Consider the following 12,020-nt stretch of genomic DNA (forward strand, 5'->3'; position numbering starts at 1 on the left):
GTCTAACCAGTGTGACTGAGACAGAGGTTGAAACAATGGAGATGAATTTTTTAGTGCCTCCATGTCATTATTTAGAATTATTATCCCTGTTTTCCACTGGCATTGACAGCTGAATAAAAATGACTAGATGTGTTGAAGAATCACAGATGAGACTGACTGAAGCCCTGGGTCCTTGTGGGAAGATGGGCTGGGGCCCCGGGAGGCCGAGGTCTGCCCCTCGACCATCACTGAGGATGGGGCCCCATGAGGCCTCAGGTTCCCATCTATACAACGGGACGGTTGCAGTAAATGATCTGAGACCTTCTCCAGCTCTAGAATTCTGTACTTTTATTATTCTGATGTTTTCAGTCTACGTCTTTTATTCCTAAAGGTAAACTCAAAAGACTTAAAGAGACTTAATGGCACAGAATGCAAGCTAATTTCTTACCAGCTAAAAATACCTGTTCTGTTGACTTTAATATCGTAAGTTATGACCTTTTTAAGAAAAAGTCATGTTTCAAAGGATTAGATTAGATTCCAGATTAGTTTATTTTAAACGCTTAACAGCTGTTGATGCTATTTCTTCGCCTGTGGAGGGGAGAAAGGCCTGTTAAGCTCCCTCCCTGCCTTCCCGCTGCTGCGGAGTGTGGACACACGGGGCTTTCTGAGACGCGCCCGAGGGCACCAGTGGTGCAGCTTGTGCTGTTAGAGGGCGTGAGAGCATTTGTTTTCCAGGGGAGAAATAAAATTAAAGGAAGGTTTTCACTTTCTAAAGGACACATTTTCATTTTTGGATTTAACCCCAGTCTTTGCAGAATGCATTTTTTGAAGGTTTTAAATAGCAGGCTATGCCTTATTTTTGGTGGAAAAATGAGTTATAAATGACATACCCTTAGGAGCAGGCACTGAGCTGTAGTGGGCTCTGCCCTTGTCTCGGTGGGAGGTGCTCCATCCACAGCCGCCTTCTCAGTACTGACGCCTGGAACCCCCAGGTCCAAGTGTGAACTGGGTCTCGATACTATGTCATAGTTAATCCAAAATGTCTGGATGCTCCAAAGTGACCTTCAGGTTTCTAGTATAACTTGTTTATTTTTGGCTTATGTAATAAAAGATGGTAGTTAAGATTACATTATTTAAATTATGTCTCTTAGTGGGGGCAGCTCCTTCATTCTACTTACAGAAATTAAGATGGTTCTTAACGCTTTCTGAGGCCCACGTAAGGGATGCTCTTATTTTTTTTAGAGTGATTTTACCTTGTCCCAAGTAGCAGCATGTGGAGATTAAGAAATACTAACCCTCTAAAATTGCTGCCTTTCAATTTTAGGTGTTTAAGGATAATTGCTGCAAGAGAGAGATTCTGGCTCTTCAGATATACTGCAGGAACGAAGGCAGAGGTTGTGCAGAGCAGCTAACGCTGGGACAGCTCCTGGTAAGTACAGAAGTGTCCGTGTCGGCACCTACGTTCAGAAACACAAGTGCCCTGGTCAGTATGATGTGGCCCCTTAAAACCATGTTCACGTGAGTCTTTGAGAACACACCCAAATAGGAGAGTGATCAGAGCCAGTTGGGGATGAAATGTTATTTTTATGATATCGTAGGCAGACTTGTCAGTTGGTTTTTGAACACCCTGCGCCATTTAGAGTAGAAGGAAATCTGAGTTGAATTTTAATTTTGGGAAGCCCATTAAAGCCTTCTCCTTTTTATAACCATGAAATTCCACATAACTTCTTACGTTTTTTTGATTAGTATCATATTTTATCCTAGAAAGATGTTTGAATTGGGATAAAACAAAGTCCTTAGTAGATAACCATTTGTTTATCCAGGAAGAAGAGTTAATTGACTTAATTCTTCAAAAGCAATATAGTTTGATAAATCACTAAAGGGAACACGAAATTCAGTGTCTCTTGACACACTTGTCACTCTTCTCTGTGAAAAAACTGGTCTAAGAGCAGAGAGAAACATTTTTGTAGTATTTAATTGCATAGAGGTTAGAATTTGGTGTTTCAAATGGGACTTTTGCCGATCGAGAACTGACTTGTCTGTCTTACAGGTGCATTTAAAGAATGATTGCCAGTTTGAGGAACTTTCATGTGTTCGTGCCGACTGCAGAGAGAAAGTATTGAGAAAAGACCTGCGTGATCACGTGGAAAAGGCCTGTAAATACCGTGAGGCCACGTGCAGCCACTGCAAAAGTCAGGTCCCAATGATCACTTTGCAGGTGCCGTGTTCTCTTGTTTCACCCGCCTCCCGCTCCATCCAGGTGTCTCTGGTCCACAGAATAGCTTTTTAAATGACTATTTTCACAGGAATAAAGAGACAAGATAGGAGTAAATAGCAGTTTTCATCTGACTTTATTTCAGAGTTAAGCTCTATTTGTTTTGCCCATTTTGATTTATGCAATTAACATTTTCCATCGCCTTGATTGACTGTCATTTGGGTGCCTAAAAAAGTGAAGACTGATTATTCAAAAAAGGTAGAATCTTTCACTTGTCCCAGGGAATAGCCTCAAAATCTTGTTGGATTGCTTAATTGTTTCACGACTCTGCAACATAACCATCCCTTCAGCGGGGTAATTTATCCTGCAGTATTGGAGTGCAGCTGTCTCTCTTGGAGAGAGATGAGAATCTAAAATTTTTTCATGCCTCCATTATCTTGGCACAATTTTACATTATGTACACATTGGAATCAGATGACTTATATGTAAATTAAAGAGATGTTGGAGTAGAGGACAAACTTTAAAAATAGTGGTGTAGTAACCCTCAGACATTTGTTTGTTGAACAAATATTTACGGAGTGTGTACTGAGCTCTGGGCACTGTTCTCGGGGCTGGGGGTCCAGTGGTGGCCTTCACCTCCTGGTGGGAAGAGGTGATGAATAGACAGCTGTCCCGTGTTGGGCTGTGATAAGCACTGTGAGGAGAAGTAAACTGGCCTCAGGGGAGGAGGGGCGATGGGGGGCCTTTGAGCGTTCGGGATGACTCAGGAAGGGCACTCAGTGCAGAGGGAGCGGCACAGGGGTGCTCAGGCTCCGAGATCGAACTGGCTCAGCAGTGGGTTTCAGGAACCGTGAGAGGCCAGCAGGACTCCCGTGCACAGAACGAAGGTTGTGGGGCAGACCAGGGGGTGGGGGCACCGGGCAGCCTTGAGTGGGGGCAGGTGTGACCGGCAGACGTGGGGGTGGGGGGAAGCAGGGAGCCGAGGGACAGTGTTGGCCTGGGAAAGGAAAGGGAGGAGCAGTGGTACTGGGGTGCAGAGGCAGAGCCAGTGGGATTAGCTGGTGGCTTGAATATGGAGTCTGAGTTCAGGGGGACACCCAGCCTTTGTAGGAGCAGCTGGACCCTCAGGAGTGTCCTACCGAGGTGGGGCTCAGAGGAGAATAGGGAGTGGTCCAGGCTGCAGCTCTGTATTTGTAGGTGGCCCTCACAGCCGTGGGACTGGAGCGAGCGGAGGGCCAGAGTCAGAGGACAGAGGCCTGGGGCACACGGATGCTTGCAGTCTGCCGAGGAGGGGAAGTCATCCAGTGAAGGGTGGCCAGGAGGAAAGGGTCGGGAGACTGACATGCCAGAGGGAGGCGGAGCGGAGGGCGTGGTGCGGCCAGGGCAGAAGGTGCTGAGAGGCTGAGCAGGATAGGGACTGGCTGCTGGACGTGGCAGGATGAGGACTGAGGGGGCTAGTGGGGGTTGCTGTGGAAGTGCAGCCAAGCCATGAGGGCCACAGCTGAATCCCTGTCAGATATTCGGGAGTACTCACTGACCAGAATTTTGGAGAAGTTTTCTGTTTTTCCGTATGAAATGAGACGTCCCCTACCTGGTCGTCTCCATCTTACCTTGCTCCGTAAAACTTTCCGCTGCCTTGGACTGTCTCCCATTGTGAAACCTAGTCCCTGTAGGATTTTGTAGATGTTTCCACTTACCAGTAACTTTCAAGAACTATGCCCTCCACTTTGGAAAATAGCAGTAGTATTTCTCATAATTGAATAATTTGTTCAGTAATTAAACTCAAGTGAATGAGACACGTACCTAATGAGTAATATGCCCTTCCTTACACGTGTTACTGTGTTGCTATCAAAGTTACACTGTGGTTCTTGCAAAAATCAATTACCTTTATTTACAGCATGGAATCCAGGAATTAATTTTCATTTGAGAAAAAATGGGAGAGCATGTCAATTAAACAGCACACAAGTAGCTGACTCTGAACTCCAGACGAGGCTATAGAGAGGCTGGTTGTAGAGTAACAGTGTCGCACGTGGGTCACGAAACGTGCTGAGTGCCTGTGGGGCACCAGACCCCGAGCTGGTGCTCAGGACACATAAGAGAATAAGCTGCAGTCTCTCCCCTTCGCTTCACTCCCAGGTGGGGGGCTCCGATGTACCATTTGGACGCGCCATGTAACACGGATAAAGCCCCAGGGAGGAAGGGCCTGTTAACAGCCTGGCAGGGTCAAGGGAGGCTTTGGTCTGATCTGTGCCTTAAATTTGTTGACTGCACACAGGAGCCAGAGACACAGCAGGTGTGGAGGCACGGAGTGATAATTACAAAGTTTGGGACCTGAGTTGTGCGAATAAATACTCCTTGTAAATCTTACTACACTTTTATGATGGAAACTTTCTGAACTGTTTAACGATGTTAGGGCATCTGTTACTTTCAGCCTGTGACAGTTACAAGAGGCATGTCTGTTTGAGGTCACTGCTCGTGCACCCCAACCCTAGCGGGCAAGTCGCACACTCACTCACGCTGGGCCCGGCCGGTCCTATCCATGTGCGAGATCTGATTCTCAGGTCACTCTCTTTTCACTCAAGCACACTTCATCTCCTCCTCTCAGGCTTTAAGTTTATTTTCAGAAAGAGCAGTTGTTTAACGTGGGCCTGAAGCCCCTGGTCATCCCGACTTTCCTCCACGTCTTGTGATCTGTGGGTGACCAGCGTATCAAGTGCCAATGAAACACGGACTGAGGACGCTGAGACTGGGACACGCAGTTCATATGAGCGCTTCTTCCCTATCTGGAAGCCATGGTATTGGCATGCCAGCTGTTTCCATGTTTGTTTTTGTTAATCTATGGGTCAGCATACTTTAAGGTGTCAGAAAAAAATCTCTTATATTTAGTCCAGAAATTATCGAATACATTCTCCTTCAACAGGTCTGTTAATTTGTGAAAAGTCAGAATTGTGAAGACTCCTTTTATGGGAACATGTATGCAGCTGGCCCTTGGCCAGTGCAGGGCTGGGGGCACCGGCCCCACACCGGGTAAAACACCAGTGTGACCTCGCGGTTGGCCTCCGTAGCTGAGGTCCAGTCCACGGGCTCATGCAGTGCGTGGACGCCTAGTGAGAAAGGTCCACGTGCAAGTGGGCTCACGCAGTTCAAAGCCATGTTGTCCAAGGGCCCACTGTAACTGTAGTGGGCGTAGGTGTAGGTCCAGCCACTTTGGAAAACGTTTGGCAGTTTTGTTAGGTTGGAAATTCACGTACTCAATTAGCAGTCCCTCTCCGGGTGTTTAAGGGAACTCACGTGGGCACTCAGGGGTGTGGTCAGACATCGCCAGAGCAGCAGACACCGGGGAATGACCCAACCGGACGTCAGCTCGAGAACCACGTGCCCAGTGGGCTGTGTGCACAGCAGGGAAGACCATCCGAGGTGCTGCTCCACCGCAGGGACGGTGGGGCCCTGCCCCTGTAGGCAGCACGTGGGCCAGCCTGAGATGTGTCTCCTTGAGCCAGGTTGCAGCAGAGTCTCAGGGTAGAATTCCACTTTAATGAAGCTCAGTAGCAGTCAAGTTGAAGCAGTATTTTGTCCATTACATGTAAACGTGCTATGAAACTTTTTTTAAGCAAAGGAGGTAGAAACACAAATTTCAGGTTTGTGGTTTTAGTGGGGAAAGTGGGGACGAGACAGGAGGTGGAAGTTACTAGGTACGTTCTCGTCCGGGTGGGAGTCCTGTTCACCGCGTGGCTGTGCCTTGTCCCTCGTGTACTGTGACACGTGTTCTGCGTGTGCATCAGACAGGGCTGCTTTCATTAACGTGCAGAGAGTTCTCACCTATCCGCAGACTAACGGTTTTCTTACTGGGTGTGTTACTTTGCTTTGGCTGTTACAACAAAGTACCACTGAGTTGTTGGCTTAAAGCAGCAGGAATCTTCCCTCCCAGTTCTGGACGCAGAAGTCTGAAACCAGGGTGTCCTGTGGCCGCACCCCCTGGAGGCCCTGGAGAAGGCTCCTCCCCTGCCCCTTCCTAGCTCCTGGGGGCGGCAGTCCTTGGGGCCCCCTGACGTGCAGCTGCCTTGTTCTGATCTCTGCTTCCATGTTCACGTAAATGACCTCTCCTCTTATAGGACACTGGTCTTTAGGGCCCACCTGAAGGCAGTGTGGCCTCTTAACTGATCACATCTGCAAAGACCCTATTTCCAAATAAGATCACATTTTGAGGTTCTGGCTGGCGCGAACTTTAGGGAGTCACTTTTCAATCCCCTACAATGGGCAAAAGCTATGAAAAAGCCAGTCACAGGAAATACAAGTGGTTAATGTCAAAAATATGCTAGCAGTCACACGTTATTAGAGAACTAGTGAGCACTCTGTCTTCCTCGCCTGTCTTGTCAGACATCGCAGAGGCGGGGAAGAACTGGCTAGGGTCCAGGCACCCGTGTTCTCACAGCAGTAGGGGCTTGGGCAGGGTCTTGGGCGGCGGTCCAGCAGTATCAGTCAAAATCCCGTTTGAAATTCCCTACCCCTCAATGCCCCAGAAAGCCTACTTCTAGAAGTTTATCATTCGGACATCCTGGCACAGATCTGTAGAAATACACACACCAAGATACTGACTGGTCTGGCTTGCTGGTCCCCTAGCCTCACCTCCCACCATCCCCTGCCCCCAGGACTCCGTCCGGCACCCTGAGCTTCCCTCTCCTCCACTGTAGCACTGGTTGTTGGTCTGCATTCCCAGCTGTCCTTGTTGGGCTGACCCCAGCGCCCATTGCATGCCGGCCTGGTGAATAAAGGCAGGTTCGGGGAGGCCTGGCACCTGTGGAGTGTTGGCTACGTCACTTCTCCAGGCCCACGGCAGACTCCTTCCTCACAGTTCCCCTGATGGAGGGCTGGTCACTCCCCCGTGAACAGATGAAGCAGAGGATGAAGTTGTCCGAGGTTTCCCATTGACAGTTCCCTGGACTGTGGTTCCTGGGAGCTCTCAGGGACTTAGCACAGCCGGGCACCCCATGTGGTGTGCCCCACGGGAGGCCAGCTGTCAGGCTCTGCCCAGTCAGGTGCCTCCAGTGAGCTCCGGGCAGCCATGGGCTCACCGCCTAGGCTCTGCAGGCCTCTGAGGACCAACCCCAGGAGCAGCGCAGCCACTCCCCATGGGTGTCATCTCTGCTCTGCAGACCCACAGTGCACCGCCAGGGACTTACAACACACCTTAGAGGGCTGAGTGAGAGGGGCCTCCTCACGTGGGCCGCTGTGGCCGTGGACCCCACACCAGCCTGATCGGATGGAGCCTCACAGTGAGTGCTCCCCTGTGGACAACTTAGCAGCAGCCTGACTGGAGGCCCGAGAGGATCTAAAAAGCCAGATTGGGAGAGCTGGGAGTGTCCCAGGCCACAGAGGAGAGCAGCACCACGTTCTCCTGTTGTGCAGTGATGCTCCCCCAGCCTGCCCCCGCGCGAGTTGCACTGTGCGGCAGGTGGTCCCGCCTCTGGCTCCGCCTGTGTTGGCCTCTCTGCAGGCCCTTGGGTTTGCTGTCCTTGTGGGAGCGCTTGTCCTCACCTCGCCGCAGACAGGTGAGCTGGGCAGGTGCCCAGCAGGTGCCCGTGCCATTGAGTCATCCAGACTCTGTGAAGTGGAAATCTGGGCCTTCCAGAGAAGGGCTCAGCCAAAATGTATGCCCATTTGTCTGCATTTCCACACGCTAAAGAAAACCTAGATGAGGTTTCAGGATAGTAACTTAAATGCCCAGTAGATCGCACCCCTCAAATGATGTTTGAGAAGCATCATTTCCAGACCCAAACTGAAAGGCCAGGGAGAGCCGTCCTCCTCCCTTCCCCACCATCCACCTGCCGTGTGAGCGAGGGCAAGGCCCGCCAGAGCCAGTGTCGGGGGCGCGGGGGCAGCAGCTAGTCGGGGGGCTGTTGGCAGGAGCCACCTCCGGAGGGTGGTGCGCTCCTCGCACCCAGCCTGTCGGCTCTGAGCAGGTCTTGTGAGGTGCCTTACTTCTCAGCACTCATCTGAGTGTGGGGAGTGTTGAGACTCAGGGACAGGGCGGAGCAGGGCGCTTCCCATGGGGACGCTGGGGACGTCGGTGGGCTGGGAAAGAAGGGGGGTTGTGTGTTTCAAAGTTGGCAACACTTTCTTTTTCAGAAACACGAAGACACGGAGTGTCCCTGCGTGGTGGTGTCCTGCCCTCATAAGTGTAGTGTCCAGACCCTTCTGAGGAGCGAGGTAAGGGATGTGGCCAGGGCCCGTTCAGGAGTGGGGGGCGCCTCCAGGGCTAGTGTGCCGGAGATGCCACCCTTTCCTTGGAGCTGAGTGCTGAGGTTTTTTCACAGATCATGGCAGGGATGTATATAATTAAAGAACAATGAAAAACCTCATACTGTTTTTAAAAGTTAGAAATTTCAGGAACAAGCAATTAAAAGCTACAAAGTTATAAATTCAGAGCAAAATATTGTAAGAATTGAGAAAATGGGAATAATTTACTATGAGAGCAAAGGTGACTTTTTTTGGTTTTTTAAAAAAGTCTATTTTTAAATCTGTCAAGTAGGAATTACTGTAAGATTATTCCAAGGAAATAAATGAACTTAGAGATACTCCTGAACCATCTCGGCCACACGTGCTGTGCAGCGTACGCACTGGACAGCAGGCGGGCACAGGGGCTGCACCCACGTTCCAGGGGCCGCCGGGAAGGCAGTTGCGCAGCTCCTGCAGGGCTGCATGTCCAATACCACCCCCGGGCACGCTCTCTTTAAAGCAGGTAGATTTTTGGATTAAGCTCATTTGATCAGGACCTATCCTGATGGAGCAATTCCAAGGATTCTTTATGTTTTTGCATCTGATCATGACCTGTGTCCCCTTTGGTGGCTGTTCTGGGAGCTGTCTGGGGCTGCCACGGGCTCAGTGGGTACGTTCATTCCCTGGTCCCCAGGCCCGATCCCCCGGGTCCTGGGTGCTCTGATCCCAGGGGCCTGCTCACCTCAGCCTTTTTCAGCCTGGAATTTTACATCTGGATGCTGGGGAGGGGAGGGCCAGTCTTTCACATCCTGATTGAATGAGGGGACCTGTGTGGGCCCACAGCCAGGGACACAGGTGCAGGGAGGACCCTGGAGCTATTCCCCCCAAGGTGTGCGCTGAGCAAGGACAGATCTTGCCCAGTGACAGTGGTTTCGGGGCCCCTGAGTGTGCATCTAGGAATGGCAGGGAAGTGCATGTAGATTATTTCCGCAGCTGGAAAGTCCCCACAAAGTTAAGGTATGAGGAGTCTATACTATTGAAATAATTCCTGGGTTTTTATATACTTCCTTAAATCTTACTCACTCAGAGCTCTGCATTAGGGGCAGAAGTGCCTCCATTTTGCCTCTAAGTTATTTTTATTTCTAAAAATCTTTAAACCTGCATATATCTTTGGATTTCTGGTGAAAGTTCTTCGGTTTATAGGTTATTCTTGCTTCTATTCCAAAGCTCCTACAAATCCTGTAGGACTCTGAGAGTAATGATAATAAAGCCAATTTAGGAAAAAGTACAACCCTGAATTTATAGTTGGTGCACTATAACGTAACGTAAAACTCAGTATGTCTCTGATTTTAACGTTAGTGGGGCTGGCTGGTTAGTTTCACGACTGCACTGATGGCGGTGACAGAAGATGTTCTAACACTTTCAAACTGGTGTCACTGCACACGTGGCCTCCGGTGTCTGTGCCAGTCGCCCGTGATGTGCCTTTGGGGCACTGTCCTCCAGATGCAGCCAGACCCCCTGCTGAGTCCAGAGACGGCTAGTTCTGCGGCCACCCTGACTGCCCTGGTCTGTGGCAGCAGATGAGAGGGCCGTCCTGTGACCCACTTCCTCTTGTCCTAACTGACGACCAGAAGGGAGACTGTCTCCGTCCGTCCTCGGAGACAGAGGAGACAGTGCGGAAACACCTGCACCCGCCAGAGCAGCACACCTGTGAGCCTTTGGGGGTGCAGGGGTGCCGGCACCAGGGAAACGGGCTCCCGGGACTGCCTGTGCACCCCCCACCCCCAGTTCTGGGCCTGATTGTTCCCTGTGAAGATGATCTACCCTAGAGATTCCTGATGAGAATTTCCTCAATAAAGAAAGAGATTATCTTTAAATTGTATTAGCCAAACGCAAAATACTATGTCTTTAAAATGTAGACGTTCCAATTCCCTTTTCTCTTGAGGGGGCCTCATTTAAGTGGTTTTTATTTGATGATTTTCCAACGTTTAAGCTGAACACGAGGGTTTTTCCCTGCAAGACAGGTTACCCTCTCCCGACCCCTCCTGACTTCCTTCCACCAGTTGGAGGTGACCGTATTACGATTCACATTGCTAGAAGGACCTTAGAGGTCTTTGAAAAGCTGCATGAACTCACGGCCAGACAGAGGGAAGAAGTCTTCCCAGAAGAAGGGAAGCTCCCCTCCAGCCGTCTCTGAGCGCTGAGCGCGGGCCCCGTGCGGGCGTGCTCTGCGCAGACGCTTACTTTGTGTGCTGTGTATTAGGTGTGCGACCCAGTGCATCTGAATGCTTTCTATTTTTTGTGTTTCATGCAATTTTTGTTTATAGTCTTTAAATGTGCATTTCAGTTTATGTTTTTTTTTCCTTTTTTTTAATTCTGGCACTACAGACAGCATGTCACAAAACAACTTGTTCTAAAGAAACCGCAAGTTTAAGAAATGTTACAGTAAATGTATTTCTGTATATTGGTGTGTATGTGTATGCACGTGACGATACTGCATATTTACTGCATTTGCGCCCAGGAAGCAGAGGATGTCTACACACCTGTAGCCGATAAGCACCATTTGTAACAGTACAGCCCAGATGCTATCTGTGCCCTTGATATGTTTGAACATTTTCGTGCAAACGTTTGTGCCACAACTCACGTCTCTTTCCCGTTGCAGTTGAGTGCACACTTGTCAGAGTGTGTCAATGCCCCCAGCACCTGTAGTTTTAAGCGCTATGGCTGCGTTTTTCAGGTCAGTATCCGACATTCGTCCTTCCCAGTTGCTGACATTCCTCCATGAGAGAAAGTTTCCATGTTAACATTTTAACACGCAAGCTCTGGACCTTTGGTCTCCAGCATGGGTGCAGGGCTCGCTTTCCACACCCGTGGTGTTCTGAGACCTCAGGGAGACAGGTGCGCGGAGGAGGAGTTGGTGCCTCAGGGGGACTGCCGCGTTGGGCACCAGCTCGCCAGCGGGGCAGACAGGGCTGCCGTCCGGTGGGGCTGCTAGGTAGACTGGTGCGGAATTCAAGCCGTTCCTAGAATGTAAGTAAACAGCAAACCGGGCGTGGTTTCGGCAGTGTGTGCATCACACACAGTTGTGAGGGTCACACGCATGTCCATGAGTGCATTTCACATACATGCCCCGCCTCCTGGGGAGCAGTGTGGAGAGGGCTCTCCGCCACGGTCATACCTGTGCTGTGCGAGACCTTTTTTTGGGGTTTTTTTGTTTCTGTTTCTGTTTTTGTTTTTTTAGCACGTCTGAGACTGCTCGTGAATTTGAACTGAGTTTTCATTTGAATGTGTATCTTAATTTGAAAACTATCAAAGGGCAGTATTATGACAATGAAAGTATTTCACATTTAATTGTATATAATATCAATACATCATTATGAAATCAGCACAGAAGCATTGGCATCTCAGTCTCTTCTTAGAAAGGAAAAAGCCTAAGTAAGAATGGCGGTAGCTTTCCCTTTGCTTCAGCCTCTAGCGAGACTGAGCCTCCCCACCGTTCTGTCGTACGTACACGAGTACCATTCATTCTGTGTGTGTATATATATGTTTATATATAGCGGAACTTATATCAACATATATATATTTGAATATTCTATGTACAGAGTATATG

The 12,020-nt window shown here is 49.6% G+C and overlaps 1 protein-coding gene across 11 annotated transcripts in view; it reads left to right on the forward strand.

Annotated features, from left to right (window-relative positions):
• Positions 1 to 12,020, forward strand: part of TRAF3 (TNF receptor associated factor 3) — a 105,903-nt gene that overhangs the window by 76,053 nt on the left and 17,830 nt on the right. For 10 of the 11 annotated variants that reach the window (XM_072963772.1, XM_072963778.1, XM_072963771.1 and 7 more), the window contains 4 exons: positions 1,304 to 1,408; positions 2,030 to 2,197; positions 8,321 to 8,401; positions 11,073 to 11,147. In XM_072963772.1, the coding sequence (XP_072819873.1) occupies positions 1,304 to 1,408; positions 2,030 to 2,197; positions 8,321 to 8,401; positions 11,073 to 11,147 (429 nt within the window). The remainder of the gene's footprint in view (positions 1 to 1,303; positions 1,409 to 2,029; positions 2,198 to 8,320; positions 8,402 to 11,072; positions 11,148 to 12,020) is intronic. The other variant, XM_072963781.1, reaches the window with a different exon arrangement.

Source organism: Vicugna pacos, chromosome 6 (assembly GCF_048564905.1).
Source record: "Vicugna pacos chromosome 6, VicPac4, whole genome shotgun sequence".
NCBI lineage: Eukaryota > Metazoa > Chordata > Mammalia > Artiodactyla > Camelidae > Vicugna > Vicugna pacos.